General features: G+C 31.9%; 4 protein-coding genes across 4 annotated transcripts in view; 3 read left to right on the top strand and 1 right to left on the bottom strand.

The window, feature by feature from the left end:
- Positions 1 to 338: 338 nt before the first annotated feature.
- On the bottom strand, positions 339 to 1,052 carry SAPINGB_P003362 (uncharacterized protein; the record flags this gene model as incomplete). Its single annotated transcript, XM_031998080.1, has 1 exon — positions 339 to 1,052. The coding sequence occupies one exon, from the start codon at positions 1,050 to 1,052 to the stop codon at positions 339 to 341; it is 714 nt and encodes a 237-aa protein (XP_031853971.1).
- An 807-nt stretch (positions 1,053 to 1,859) lies between these two features.
- Positions 1,860 to 2,384, top strand: SAPINGB_P003361 (uncharacterized protein; the record flags this gene model as incomplete). The annotated part of the gene is made up of 2 exons (XM_031998079.1): positions 1,860 to 2,138; positions 2,199 to 2,384. 2 exons carry the CDS (start codon positions 1,860 to 1,862, stop codon positions 2,382 to 2,384), a joined length of 465 nt encoding a protein of 154 aa, XP_031853970.1.
- A 5,458-nt stretch (positions 2,385 to 7,842) lies between these two features.
- SAPINGB_P003360 (uncharacterized protein) lies at positions 7,843 to 11,914 on the top strand (the record flags this gene model as incomplete). Its single annotated transcript, XM_031998078.1, has 3 exons — positions 7,843 to 9,163; positions 9,351 to 9,413; positions 9,684 to 11,914. The coding sequence occupies 3 exons, from the start codon at positions 7,843 to 7,845 to the stop codon at positions 11,912 to 11,914; spliced, it is 3,615 nt and encodes a 1,204-aa protein (XP_031853969.1).
- Positions 11,915 to 13,430: 1,516 nt separating this feature from the next.
- Positions 13,431 to 15,380, top strand: part of SAPINGB_P003359 (uncharacterized protein) — a gene marked incomplete at both ends in the record, with an annotated part of 2,691 nt that continues 741 nt past the window's right edge. The window contains one exon of the mRNA XM_031998077.1: positions 13,431 to 15,380. This exon is cut by the window's right edge and continues 741 nt beyond it. Coding sequence (XP_031853968.1) covers positions 13,431 to 15,380 — 1,950 coding nt within the window.

The raw sequence follows: 15,380 nt of genomic DNA, 5'->3' as shown, positions 1-15,380 counted from the left end.
ATCTAGGAAGTCTTGTAAAAAAAAAAACTGCTATTAACTTCTGTAAAAAAAAATCAAAATTATAAAAAGCAGATAAAAAAAGCATAATTGAGGCTTTTAGATTTCACAGGATTAATTTGAGCAAATTATCAAGGATTTCTAAAGTTCAAGTAGTAAATGTATAATTAAACAATTTTCTTATTTTTTTTCCCTTTTTTTTCTACATATATATATTAATGATAGGTTGTTAATAATTTTTCTTGTTGATAAAGTCACCAAGTATTAAAGCATGATCAAAGTTAGACGTTAAAACAAAAAAAAAATTAAAAAAGTATGACACGATGCGCAAATTCAAATATTTATCGGTAATGAGAGTCAGCATCAAGACCATACTGGATCTCCTGTTCCCACTTATCACCATTGGCCAGCAACTTTTCCTTATTGTAAAGAAGCTCCTCTCTAGTTTCTGTCGAGTACTCAACGTTGGGAGTCTCAACAATGGCATCAACAGGGCAAGATTCCTGGCAGTAACCGCAGTAAATGCACTTTGTCATATCAATGTCATACTTTGTGGTACGGCGGGAACCGTCAGCACGCTCCTCAGCTTCAATGGTGATGGCCATGGCGGGGCAAATGGCTTCACACAGCTTGCAAGCGATACATCGCTCTTCACCGGAGGGGTATCTGCGGAGAGCGTGCTCACCACGGAAACGAGCGGAAATAGGGCCCTTCTCAAAGGGGTAGTAGATGGTGTAAGGAGCACGGAAAAACTGCTCAAGGACAACGTACATGCCGCGGAACATCTCAGCCAACAGGAAGAACTTAGTGGCCTTGTCAAGAGCAGACTCGTGCGATTCCTCCCAAGTAGGAGGGCGGTGGATACGGTAACCAAGTGGGGGGATACCCTCCTCAGTACCAACGGGGAAAGTAGGAGTAGATGAGGTTGTGGTGGTGGTGGTGGTGGTGGTAGAAGGAGTGGAGTAGAACTTGATTGCGTTGATAGTAGGCTGTCTGAGGAAAGCGGCACCGCGGGAGGCCATCATGCCTTGTCGTAACGTTTGTCTGGCAAGCATTATGTATGTGTGTTGGTGATGTGTAAAGGGAAAAGAATTAAATGTGGTTGGCTGTTTTTTTTTTTTTTTTTTTGGCTGCGTATTATTCTTTCATGCAACGGTTTGAGCTGAAATGGTTAAATGTCAACAAAGTAAAGTCAAAAGATCTAAAAATGAGTAAGATGTTAGAATGTTTTAATTATAGGAATCATCAAATATATATAGGGCTCAAGTATTATACAAGTGGTGAATAAGGTGTCAATCAACAGTATTCAACCAATCCCACTTGATAAAATTAAAAGCTCCTACTATTCGGCACGATGACAATCAACAAGCAATGTCACTTACAATTACTTGACAACAAAGCTGGCAATGAGAGGATGGAAGATGAGGGTGCCGAAGCGTCTATAAACAGGGAGAGGGATAGGGGAAGGGGAGAATTTGAGGATGGTGATGCTTTGAGGAGAGGTTTGGGCGCAGAGGGCTATTGGAAAAAAAAAAAAAAAATAGTTGTACCTGTTATATTCCACTGAAGAAAAAAAAAAATTGGCCTACACAGGTTCGTGGGTTTTGTAATTCGTCTTGCAAATGAAGAAAATCAATTTTTGGCTGTGCTTTAATTGGTCCACTAAAAAAACGTGATTATGTAACAAATATACGGGTTAGGGTTGTAATAATTTGTTAAATTAAAGTATTCACGTGACCATTAAATTTTTTTTTTTTTTTTTTTAGGAAAATATTCGTGATTCAAAATAGTCAAACTATATCACCAACATCTGCTGATACCCATATACTAGGTCTCTAATACCAAACATAATATAATTACCTATGAGTTCAGAAATCACTTCTAAACGCTCCGAGGCTACTCTTGGAAGATTGCTAGCATCATATTTGCCAGATGAACGAACAAAAATAATACAAAAGCGGGCCAAAAAGTCCACGGCAAACAGGAAATCAAGAAAGCTGTTGCGAGACCGTCAAGCAGTTGTGAAGGACGCTCTTAATCCCCAAAAGCTTAAAGAAAAGAAGGAAAAAGCACGAAAAGAAAATATTAAGACTTTGGTGTCATGGGACGCGGAAAATGAGATTGACGAAATTAAGGATCACGTATGTACTCTAGACACATCATAACCCTCCCCCCTTTTCCATTATGCTAACGATATCCAGATCATTCAAATGAGAAACTCTAAAAACAAGAGACCACAAAAGGGATCTTCTGATCTATATGAGTCTTCTAAGGCTGATTATTTTGAAAAGAAAACATTTAGCAGTAGTAGTGGTTCAAAGGAGCGCTCATGGCCTGGCTTGACTCCTGGTCTTGCACCAGTGGATTATGAATCTGATTCTGAATAAAAAAGCAAAAATGAAGAAACCAAAAAAAAAAGAAAAAAAAAAAAACTCTGTTTACGACTTTAATGAAATCTTTGCACACGCGGCACCACTAAACTTTCGGTTAACGAATATTTTTTATGACATTCAGTGAAATAAATTATGTATTCTCAAACAAAATAATGAATCATTGTTGGTATTTTAAACTGCACTTAAAAAAAAAAAATTCTCTTTCTATTCTTGCCATTCCGATTTTTTTTCTTTTTTTTTTTGAGTTTTGAGTTTTGAGTTTTGAGTTTTTTTTTTGTGCGTGTGGTGTTTCTCTCATTTTAATGTTTTCCAAAATGAAAAAAAAAAAATAGTTCACATCAGTAGGAATCCAAATTTTTTTTTTTTCATCACTCTTAAAAATTAACATTTCTTTTGAAAGTGCTGTGACCTTCCTGTATTAACATGTCTTAGCTTAACATGCCAAAGAAACAGTAAATTAAAAATTGTTGTTCTCCACTAGCAGTTTCAATATCTTTGTTTGGGGGATTTTTTTAATTTTTAATTTTTAATTTTTAATTTTTAATTTTTAATTTTTCTTTAGTGAATGATTTGTGTTTTAAACGTAAATGAAAAAACGAAAGCAGTTTCGCAATGGGGGGTGATCTCTGCATAGAATCACTGAACTTCCATCATCTTTAAACCTCGTTAAAAGTAGCCTTTTTTTAATTTTTTTTTTTTTTTTCTAAATCATTAATATTTTCCCTTTAGATCATCGTTGCCATCAACTTTTTTTTAAAAAAAAGTTCTTTATCGGAAAAAATATTCCCAAAAAAATATTTAGGTTTAAAAAAAAGTTCTTATCTATCTAAACACGATAAAATAAAGATCCTGTTTAAATTCGAGGTTAAAATTGATTTTATATCACAGAATGAGAGACTACACTAACTATTAAAGATTGTGAAAATTTAATTTTATCTCTCAAGAACTGAATGAGAAAAAAAAAATAACAATAACATATATACATAAAAATAATTTCTTTGATTTAACCATTTTTGTCTATTATCATAAAGTATGCATAAAATAAATATCGTAATTTTTATAGTGAAAACAAAAATACGTTATTTTCCTTTATTTTAGTATTTAATATACTAAGTGTCCTCGGGTATCCAAGGTTGACTTTTTAATAGTGCATAAACTAAACACTTTGAGATCATTCGATAAGATAAGATTACACGTGTTAATTTAATGATATCACGCTAAGATGCTAAAAAAAAATCATCTTAAATCCAACCTGTTCAATCCAATTTTAATCAATGCTTTTGCTTGAATATTAAGAGAAAAAATATTTTCTTCTAAATCAAGGCCAATTGGGTTTGATCAAAGTGAATATAAAATAATCCTTTTAAATCACCAATGTTTAGTAAATTTAGTGCTGAGCACTTATACCTATCATTTTTCTTTCTTTTGTTTTAAACATGAACTTAGATCAATTTACAATTATAATTAGATATTAGTTAACTTTGCTTTTTCTTTGTAAAATAGAAATAAAAATTTTGAAAAATCTATTTTTACTTACATTAGTGATTTATTCATAAACTCATTTGATTTTTAAATTTAGTTTTGAATAAAAAAAATTGAATTTTTTAGTGCTCAGAGCATCAGGACTCAAAGAAACTTTCAAAACATAATATTTTAGTGTAACATGCATTTGGTTTTTTAGACATGAATGATCAAATGAATTTCCTTCTTTCATTCCATTTCTTTTTTTGAGAATGGGGAAAAAATTTTAAAGATTAATTGTTTGCATTCAATTTAAGACTAAGCAAAATTTCTAATTTTGTAGTTAGCTTTTCAAACCTTCGATATGCCAATTGACTAATTTCTATCTTTTTCTAATTATAAAAAAAATATGAGATTTATTTTAAGAGTTATTAATCTTTACTTAAAAGTATGCCACTATGCAAATATAGCATTTATTAAGCTTATATTTATTTAGTATATATACACATATCCATTGATTTACCTTTAGCCAGTTTTTTCAGTGATTATTGAAAAAAAAACTCGCTTGTTTTCTGCCGGAAAAAAGTTAAATTTATTTGTTTACAGGATCCTTTTAAAATGCCTTTTTTGCTTTATCAATTAGCATGGCAACAATCTAATATTATTTAATAGCCGCCCAATTTTTTCATCAAAAAAAAACAATGAACAGTTGTATTTCAAAACAAAACCACTATGATTTTATTGTTTTATTTCTCCAAGCTAATTCTCAAATAAGGTATGTACATTTTCAAAATTGAGAATTGTGCCTAAAATAAGTATATTTAGTTACTTTACTTAAACGATTAAAATTTTTGTTTATATACGATAAATAAAAAGAGAAGTGTTATTAAAACAAATAAACAAACAAGCAAAAGAAACAGTCAAAAAACCATGTATTGATTATATTGCATCAAAATATTAAATTTTTTTTTTTTTTGCTCATGTTTTTTTTTTATAACTTACTAAACATTTTTTTATTTTATTTTAATTTCGTTTTAAAAAGGGATCACCAATATACCATATAACAATACAATAAAAATAGCATGTTTCTTTAAGAAGAAATATGGAATAGAGAAAAGGAATTAAAGACAAACGACTTTTTAATGAAAATGTTTTTCTTATTTGGCTAAAGAAAATTTCAATTAATGAAAATAATCCTTTACTTACCAATAAGAGTTGAGATTGCCTTATATGAGCTTTCATCATGATAGCCGGATCTGTTATTCGAATCCCAATTTAGTCACATCAAATCTCATTTTAAAGAACAAACATTACACATGACTTTATGAACAAAGGTAATCATATGCTTGTTGCAAACAATCATACGACAAAATAAACCAGATAACAAGAACAGCCACATTCATACTTATAATTCAACAAATTTGTAAGTTACCTAGTTATCTAAAACATTAAAATAATTTCCTAATCAAAGATTTTATTCATTATGATGCTGCTTGGCCAACGGTCAAAGGTCAAAGCTCAAAAATATGCAAAGGCACGAGCGATCTTTATTTTGAAATATCCAGTTTACATTAGAGTCAATTAATTAGATATGAAAAACTTCCTTATTTAAAGGTACCAAGCTGATAATATATTCCTGATGAAATATTTAGTCTTTTCCTACAGAAATGTTTGTTTTTACCACACCAACCGAAACATAACAAAGTTTATTCAAGAACTTTTAAATATTATTTTGCATTTTTTTTTTTATTTTATTATAAAGTGAATTCTTTATGACAAATAATAAAAAAAATTTCAAATAATATAGAGTAGTCCTATTATCAGACAAGGAAATTCTGGAATAGTGATTAATGGAAAGGAAGACCATCAGTTGATTGAAAGTTTCCTATAAGATCTGACGCTCACAATTTAATCAGATTGATTAATTTTATGACTTAATAGGTCCGACTTTCTGTAATTTCTATTTCCCAAAAAATGCATTCATACCGAAAAAGTCAAAGTCAAATTTAAATTTAAATTTAATATTAAACTAAGCTGAAGGCACAAACCTAATGTAGCATCATAAAATACGAAAAAATATAGTTCAAAAATCTATTTTATTAGCAAACAAATCATTTCTAAAAATTTTAGGTGGGTAAAAGCTTGTGTAGCAGTAACATAGGGAATCCAAAAACTCACCAATGTAAAAATTTAAATAAAAGAATTTTGTTTTTGATTGAATGAAAGGAAAAAAAAAATTCTTAAAAGAATAAGTAGAATTAGTAAAAACAGAAATTGCGAAGAAAAGTTGATACATGATGCTTTGAAATTTACTATGCTGATTAGCAAAATCAATAGGTTTGTTACATTCAAAAGTACCTTTAAGGCACCGGATGATGATGATGATGATGATGATGATGATGATGATGATGATGATGATGAAGACTTGGATGATACATATGACATGCCAAATATTAAAACGATTGGACTCAAAAAAAGAAAAATTATAAGGATTTAAAACTTTTCAATTGAAAGAAATACATAAACCTTTTCAATAGTTGATTTAACTAAAAAAATAGCAAACAGTGCAAACAATAGTCTAGGTATTTATGTTCAGCAGACTTGGTTTCAGCAATTTAAACAATTCCACCAATTTGGTCTTTCAATTCACTGCAAATATCCCAACTCAATCCTGCACAGTATTAAAACTTTTCTAAGCTTTCTAATATAGTGTATTTGTTTTCATAATCTTTTTCTATTTGACAACAAAAGTAACTTCCATGTTCAATGAGACGGAAGTTACTTTTGTTGTGTAAAACAATAAAGCTTCTATGCAGAAATTGACAACGAGCTTTTTTTTTTCTACCCCTTTAAAAATCCAGACTTATCATAACATTCCAAAGAAAGTTCTTTTTTTTTTTGAAAAAAAAATTACTTTCAATAAACAGTCTTTGATTTATTAGATTTCTATACCAAATACTTTAGAGCTTTAAAGTTGAAAATTTAAAACAAATTGAAAGCAATCTAAAAGCTATAGAATAATGTAACATGATTTATTTCTAAAGTTTAATGAAGAAAATGTGTACAAAAGTGTCCCATTTGATGCCTCAATTCAATTGCCAACAAAGTATATTTGACAATATATGTCACAAAGTATATATTGAAATGTAGAGAGTAAAAAAAGAGTTAAAAGAAAGAGAGAGAGAGAGATTTATGTGGTGATATGGTTGAAGTCTGCCATTTTATGGTGGATTTTCATGAACGGTACAAGCTTTGGTCATGTAAAAAAATCCTAAAATTTGCAAGGCAATTTTTAACGTACCAAAACCATGAAATTATGGTCTGTTTTCTTAATAGAGAATATTATTATTTTTATTTTAATTGATACGAAATGTAAGCTCTAAACTATTTTTCGGGAGTTTTAATCCGTTGAAAATAATAAATGTGCAAAAATGAAAAAAAAAAAATAAAGACAAGGGTTTATATTTGAAAATCAAAGTGAAAATAAAAAACAAAATAAAATTTGAAAAGCAATGAGAAATGTTTTCTATAAAAAAATCTAGGCGAGAATCAAGACGTATCTTGACAACATACAGGAAATGCTGTAAAAGAACGTTATATAGGCACAGTGGGGAAAAAGAAATTTAAATGGTATCTATTATTTTTTGTTTTTATTTAAAAAAAAAAAAATTCTGGTGTAGGTGTTTTGTTTTAAATTCTCTTTTTTTTTTTTTTATAAAAAGCGTAAAACTCAGGATTTGATAATTTTTTTTTGCTTTTTCCAACCACACTCCTTTGTTAATAATTGACCAAATTGTCTAACAAAATGCATACTTAAATATTATGTCAAGGTAATTTTTTTTTCCTTTAAAAATCAAAAATTTATAATTTTGAAAGTATTTCTAATTTTGTTTTTCTTAAAAAACGTCATCTTTCTTTCCAAAGAGTTTGAAAGGGGGTTCTAGCTATTATCTATGAATCTATGAAGGTCTAAATTCATAATTTAGGAGCCATGTATCCTCTAATAAGAAAAAGCAAATCTCCAAGCTCTTCGTTAGCGGATTCTGTTTCAAAGGAGCCTATGACTACTTCTGGAGCACCTACTTTTTATAATTCCAATAATGACTCTAACTCAATACCGGTACACTCTTCTTTTCCTCACCCTCATCCTCATCCCCATCCTCATCCTAATCCTCATCCTAATTCTTCATCACCATTTAATTCCAATGATTCTAGAGATCCACAAGCTTCTATGTACTTGTCAAATCACCAGCCATCTCCAAAAACACATGCTCCTTTACCATATCCATCTGAATTGGCCAATCAAGATTTACAAAAGCCTACTAAAGGACCCCATTATACTCAATCACATTCATATTTACCTCCGCCAGCATTATTATCAAGGTCCCCGTCGTTGATCAAATCTCAAAGTTTTCCAAAGCCTGTTTTATCGTCATTGTCTGTTGCTCCAGCAGAGCAATCACAACCAGGAGGCAGTACACATAGACAGATGGACCATTCGGTACATGGGTCATCGTCTTCTACATATCAAAGATATCCATCTTCTTTAACATCTCCATTAAGTCCAGTACAGACTTATCCTTCTGGAAATGCACCTTCTTCTGTTTACGGGCCATCAGGTGTTTCTAAAACTGAACCTGCTGGACACATTTCTTATAATATTGTACATCGTTATGACCCTAATATCCAGCAACCTTCTTCTCGCCAAGCCCAACAGCCATTTTATCAACTTCCAACACCATTTAGTATATCCAAAAGTCAATCACAACAACATCAAAATACATCTTTACCTCCAATTGGTGGTCCGAGCTTTCTCAAGCAGCAGCTTGCACAGTCAGCGCAGTCACTACAACAAGCACCGCCAGCACAGCTAGCCCAGTCAGTAGTACAGTCTCAAAGTCAATCACTTATGCCGGCACAACCATATCAATTTCAGTTACAAACATCAAGGGTTTCAGATGATTTAAATACTAGGCAAGGAAATTTGGGGCCGCAACAGCCATATGCAACATATATTTCAAGCTTGGGTGGAGAAATCGATCGAAACCAATTCCAGCGCAAGGGGAAACGTAATCCTACAAACTATGTTTGGACGACTACAGAAAACAGAGAATTAATGAGTTGGACCAGGGATTATTTACCACAAGTATGGGGGAAAGCGAGTGTTTCTCATGCTCACCGGATTAAACGTGCGTTATACAACGACAATCCTTTAATAACACCGGAAAACATCCGTCACAAGATAAACAACCTTAAAGCCAAATACAGAAAAATCAAGGGCCGTTGGGCAGATGATACCGAGAGACATGAGTGTAAGTTTAAAGTGATTTTTGTTTCAAATGATGAGCGCTTTCATATTCCTAGCAAACACATTCCTTTAACAAAGGGTAAATAGGGTTATTGGATAGAAGATCATGTTTTTTTTATTTTTATTTTTTTTAAAAAAAAACAACAACTTTATGATTAAGAGACTTTCTAATACTAATACTAAAATTATAGCCGAAATTCGAAATGATTTTCCAGACTTTTTTCTTATTGAAGAGATGATTTTGAAATATGAAGGTAAGTTTAAATATTACACCTTTTTTTTATTTTGATGTCATTTTTTTCTTCTTTAACTAAAAGAAATGACATGAGTCATCATCATCATTCTTTTCATGATGCATCTATTTTGCTATGTTTTTTTTTTTTTTTTTTTAAATAAAATAAAATAAAAAAAACTTTAAAACTGGTTTTCTTTTCAAAACCTTTAAACTTTTGCTTATATATTTATGCTCAAGAGTTTATCATTGATTTGGTTAATCTTTAAGCTAACATGATTGTTTTTTATAGAAAAGGGTACTGGTCATTCAAATCCAACTTCAACTGCCCCTTCTCCTTCTCCTTCTCGATTATTTAGTACAGAACCTTCTGAGTCTTTAAATAATTTGAATTCACTACAACACACTTATGAACCCGTAATTTCAACTACTGGTTTGTCGCTTAATAATAATAATAATAATACAGCAGATGCAAACAGTAGGGTTCCATCTTTAACAAAGTATTTTGAACCACAGCTTAAGAAACATTCAAGATACCCGGAAAATGATGAATCTAATTTTGACTTAGATTCTTCTAATAGAGATGTTGTTACCAATGAAGCAGAAAGATTGAAAATGGGATACCATCATGATGGGCAATTTCAACAAAATGAAGATGGGAGCAAATACCATGAAGATGAGCTTCAAAAGGGTAATTCTACTGATGCAGAGTCAGCAGCAGAGTTTTCTGACTGGAGTCTCAACACTAAGAATAAAAACAAAGAACGTACCAGCAGTGGGAATTTACAGCTTGAAACTTTACAGGAAGGCAAAACAGCTGTTGATACTAAAAGGTTTTCTGAAAAAAAGCAATTCAGAACTTTAACAGGTGATTCAGAACACATGCCTAAGCAATTAAGTAACGATTCTACAATTGGGGCGGGTGATAAATCTTCTACAGTTTTAACTACTAGCTATAAGCGGAGTTCTAGTCCATTTGGAACAAGGGTTGATAATGGCGATGGCAATAATGGTAATATCTATGACCGTAGCTATGGATTCCTGAAAAGACGCAATAGTATTAGTAGCAATAGCAGTATTAGTAGTATCAGTCACAGTAGTAATAATATTTCTGATACTGGTGAAGATTTGGTCAACAATAAATTTTCTGAATCTGAGAATTTGCAAAAAGAGTTGACGGTTGAAGAAGAAAAAGAAAAAGAAAGAGCAATCAACAATGCTTCTACACATATGTTACAACAACAACAGTCACAATTGAAAATACAGCATCAAAAACATGTACAAACTGTTCAGAACTCTGAATATTTTATGCTACCTTCATTAAAAAGCCATGATTTGAAAATAGGAGGGAGTGGGGGAGGGTCTCGTGAAAAAGTTGAGATGGAGTATTTGAGGATTGAAAGAGACCGGTTACGGGTCAAGGTGACTCGATTAGAGTATGAAACCGAACGACTCAAGGCAGAGTTACTTGCACATTCAAATGTTAATAGTTTGAGTGGGGGGTTGGTTAATACGAGTAGCAGCATGCAAGCAAGTTTTTTGGTATCACCTAGCGGAGATAACGACAACAACAACAAAGTACTACAATCATTTCAGCAGCGACCTCAGACTCAAGAAGAGGTTGAGGATGAGCAAGAGGAACTTCAGCAACGGAAACGGCGAAGAAAGAAAGAAGATGCCATTTTGATTAATCAGTATAAAAAGTCAGAGGCTGAGTGTAGACTTTACGAATACAAGTCTCGTTTAGCTTATCTACAGTTGAAGGAATATGAACGGAAGCTTAGTTTGAGCAAGCACATTTCAGAAAGCGAAGGGAGTAGTATTAGCCACAATAATAACAACAACAACAATGGTGGGATTAACAACTATTCAGTTGGGAGTCTATATTCAGTTCATGAGATTAAAAGAAGAAGAGAAGGTAAGGGGAAACGAAGGGTTAGAAGAATTATCAGCAGCAGTAGTAGTAGTAGCAGCAATGATAGTGGTAATGGTAGTGGCAGTGGTAACAGCGGCAGCAGCAACAGCAGCAATAACAATAACAATAACAATAACAATAACAATAACAATGACAATAACAATGGCAATAGTAGCAGAAATAGCAGTAACAATGGAGGTGAAGTAGATGCCAATCCCAGTATTGATAGGCAAAGCAGCAAAGCCAAAAGTTCTGAAATGATTAATAATGAAAACAATAATAATGGTTACAACAATGATCACATCAGTGACAGAATCAATTCACATGTTAGTGAGATCATGAAGGTAAGTGAGATTAAGGACAAAAAGATTTCCTGTGGTGACGATGGAAGTATAATTGAAGGGGTGTTGGAGAATGAAACAAACAAAAAGGTGTTACTACTACGAGACATTGTACTTAAAGACGCCCGACCCCCAAAAGAAAGTCAAACAGAGCTAGAGACCAATGAGGAAGAAGAAAAAGAAGAGGAAGAAGGGGAGAAGACGGGAAAGGCTGGAGTGGTTGCAAAAAAGGAAGTTGAAAAGGGTAGTAAAGGATGTGGAACATGAGACAAACAAAGAGAGAGACGATGGGCAGCCGATAGATGACAGTAACCGGAAAATACATCATGCTTAAATTTTTTTTTATTTTTTTATTTTTTTATTTTTTTATTTTTTTATTTTTTAATCTTTTAATTTTTTAATTTTTAATTTTTAAATAATATATAAAATATATATTAAGAAGATCAGCAGGGTTAAGTGGTTGGGACTTATGTCTTAGAAGAGATTTTGACGGTAACAAGTTTGATACTGAGTTAAATATATATATAAAATCATTTTTGTGACGAATAAGAAATAAAAGAAAGAATTTCCAAAAAGGATAAAAAAAAATAAAATAAAGGGGAAGGAAAAAGAAAAGAAAATGAAATTCATTGTAATTATTAGGAAACAATTTTGAAAAAGATATATATGAGCTAAAGTACATTAGTTTAGTATATATATTTATATATATATATATATAAGTCTAATAACTTTAGGTCTACATGTTTCTTACATTTGTGACAAATGAAAAAAAAAAAAAAAAAATCGTCATCATATGGAATGTGTGAATTATGAACATATAATTACATGACATCATCCTGAATAAAAAGTAAAGTAAAATTAAAGAAAAAAAAAGTATAAATATAAATGATAAAAAAAATTAGAAAAAAATTAGAAAAAAATTAGAAAAAAAATTTCCATTTAAAAAAAAAAAAAGAGAGAATTTCCAAAACTATTTACTGAAATGCCCTAAGTTAAGAAATTATTGTGTATGTGTGTGTATGTTTTTTTAATGAATTTGTAGTGGTGGAGGTGATGTTGGTGATGATAATTTATTAAAAATGTTTTTTGTGTGTGTTTAAATTGGAGGTTTGAGAAAAAAAAAAAAAAAAAAAAAACTTTGCTGGCCTTTTCGGTAATTTTTTTTTATTTTTTATTTTTTAGTTGTACTTGGCTGGGTTTGGGCTGGGCTGGTTTTTAAATAATTTTTTTTTTCTTTTTTTTTTTTTTTTTTTTTTTTGTTACAATTACAAGTCTCAGGAAGAGCTTTTATGAAACAAGCAGTTACTTAAAATAGCTGGTCGTGCATAATTAAATTACGTAATATAAATATATATATATATATATTTAATAATAGTAATAATAATAATAACCCAGTATGGGATTTTATATATATATATATCAATATATATATATATAATAAAAAAAAAAACAAAATTATTTTCTCCTTCTCGTTAAATCTGAATTTTTTTTTTTTTTTTTTTTAATATTCTTACTCTAATATAAATATATATAAATATATCCAATCCCTTTCTTTCTCTCTTTTTTTCTCTATCTTTCTTTCTTTCTTTCTCTCTCTATTTTATCTTAAATTTTCATTATTCCTCTTAGATACAGTTTTTTCCACCATTTACTTACTTACTACTACTACTACTACTACAACTACTACAACTACTACTACCAATTTTATTTTTATTTTTGCAAAAAAGCTTCTTCCTGGCCCTAAATAAAACTCAAAAAAAAAAAAAAATCTACAACACGCACTATGGACGCTCCACCTCCACCTCCACCTCCACCATCAAGGCTTCTCCAGCTTCCTCCTCACACAAAAAATATGAAACGTCCTCGAAATGCAAAAAACCTCTCACTCAATGTGCCATCATTTTCTCAGCTCTCTGTAGTTGCAATGGCTAGCCCAAAAACTGCTGTGGCTCCTTCCTTTTCCTTTACAAACCCTCCTCATTCTCATTCTCATCTTCATACTTCTTCTTCCCCTCTCCCTATTCATAACAGCTCTCATCATCAACAACGTCCCAAATCTTCAAAACCTTTTCAATTTACTCCATCAATACAACCTGTTTTAAACTCTCACAGTTGTGGTGGTAATGACTTTTCAAGCCCTTTTTTACCCAAGTCAGACTCTGAAACTGCACACCCCTCTGCTAGCGTGTCTGGGTACTATGCTAGTCCATTAGGCCATTTAAACCATAATAATAATAAGCATGGGATTGTTTCATCTGCATCCTCATCATCATCTGTCTCTTCATCCCACTCTTCTTCACTCTATTCTTCTTCTTCTTCATCATCATCATCTTCTTCTTCTCCCTTATCATTTAGCTCTTCACAAACATCATCTCCATTGCTTTCTTCTGCATCTCCTCCTTCAATCACTCGAAAACAACCACAACAACCTCTCTTTATATCGATCCCCCAACAGCAGTCTTCCAGCCTAACAACACCTTTACATATTAAAACAAATCACATTTATCCCACTGTCGGAACTGAAACAGCTGATGAGGCTTCAGGGAAATTGGAGTCTCAAATTAAAAAGAAACCATATCTTTCGTATCCGATATCACACTACCAAGACTACAAACATGATACGGTCGCTTCGCCATCTACATTTTTCCCCTCTTCTACAACAACAGCCACAGAAGAAAAATATGTCATTGTTAATACCATCCCATTAGGTGATCCCAGCGATTTGGAACCTTCTTATTCAAGCTACCCCTCTGGTCCAATTGTTGTCTGTCATCCCAATATCTATCTTTACTCCGAGCCAACCCTTGAGGAAGCCAGCCAATTTGATGTGGTTATTAATGTCGCCAAAGAAGTTAAAAATCCCTTTTTGGAAAACAGCGCTGATAATAATAATAATATTAATAATAATAACCATAATAGTGTTTGGCCTCAAGGCAATAATAATAATAATAATAATAATAATAATAATAATAATAATAATAATAATAATAATAATAATAATAATAATAATAATAATAATAATAATAATTGTATAAGTACTGCTGGTATCAGTGCAACTCAAAACACTAAAAGTTTGATGAATTATCCTTCAACAAGCTTTGACAGTAATTTCCCATCTCAACAAGGAGTATTATTATCTAATAATAGCCAACTGCCTTTCGATATTGGATTAAACCCTCAACAACAGCAACAACAACAACAATCTTTTTCTCCATTTTTATCCGACTACAATTCTAAAAATGGATTCGATAGTTCCTCCCTCTCATCCTCATCCTCCTCTTATTCAACACTTTTGTCTGTCCCTTCATCCCCTCCTTCTCTCGGGTCATCAGAAGACACTGCAATGTCTTCTCCTACAAGTAACTCCAGTGTACTTTCGTCACCTTCATTAAAAAATAGAGGCTCAGATGTCTGGCCTCATATTTTGTCAGATTTCCCACGAGATATCACAACTGTCTTCTCTGAAACTGAGACTGAAACTCATCTCTCAAACAATAGCCCCCCAAGTGCGTTTGCCACCAGTACTCGAAACAATAGCATTGTGTCTGGAAATGATCTTGTGGATAAAAACTTCCATCTTGCAATGTCTAGTGATTCGACTATAGGAAATAGAAGCCCCAGCAGTATTGTCAGTAGCTCAACTGATAGTGCTAATGCTAGCGCTACTGCAAGTCCAACAAAACCTCTACAACACCGAACAAGTAGTTTCCTTAAAAGCTCTCTGAAACCATCC

The sequence above is a fragment of the Magnusiomyces paraingens genome (genome assembly GCF_902498895.1).
Source record: "Magnusiomyces paraingens strain CBS 517.90 genome assembly, contig: contig3, whole genome shotgun sequence".
Taxonomy (NCBI): Eukaryota; Fungi; Ascomycota; class Dipodascomycetes; order Dipodascales; family Dipodascaceae; genus Magnusiomyces; species Magnusiomyces paraingens.
Note: the sequence above shows the minus strand (reverse complement) of the source record. Positions and strands in the feature narration are given on the sequence as shown.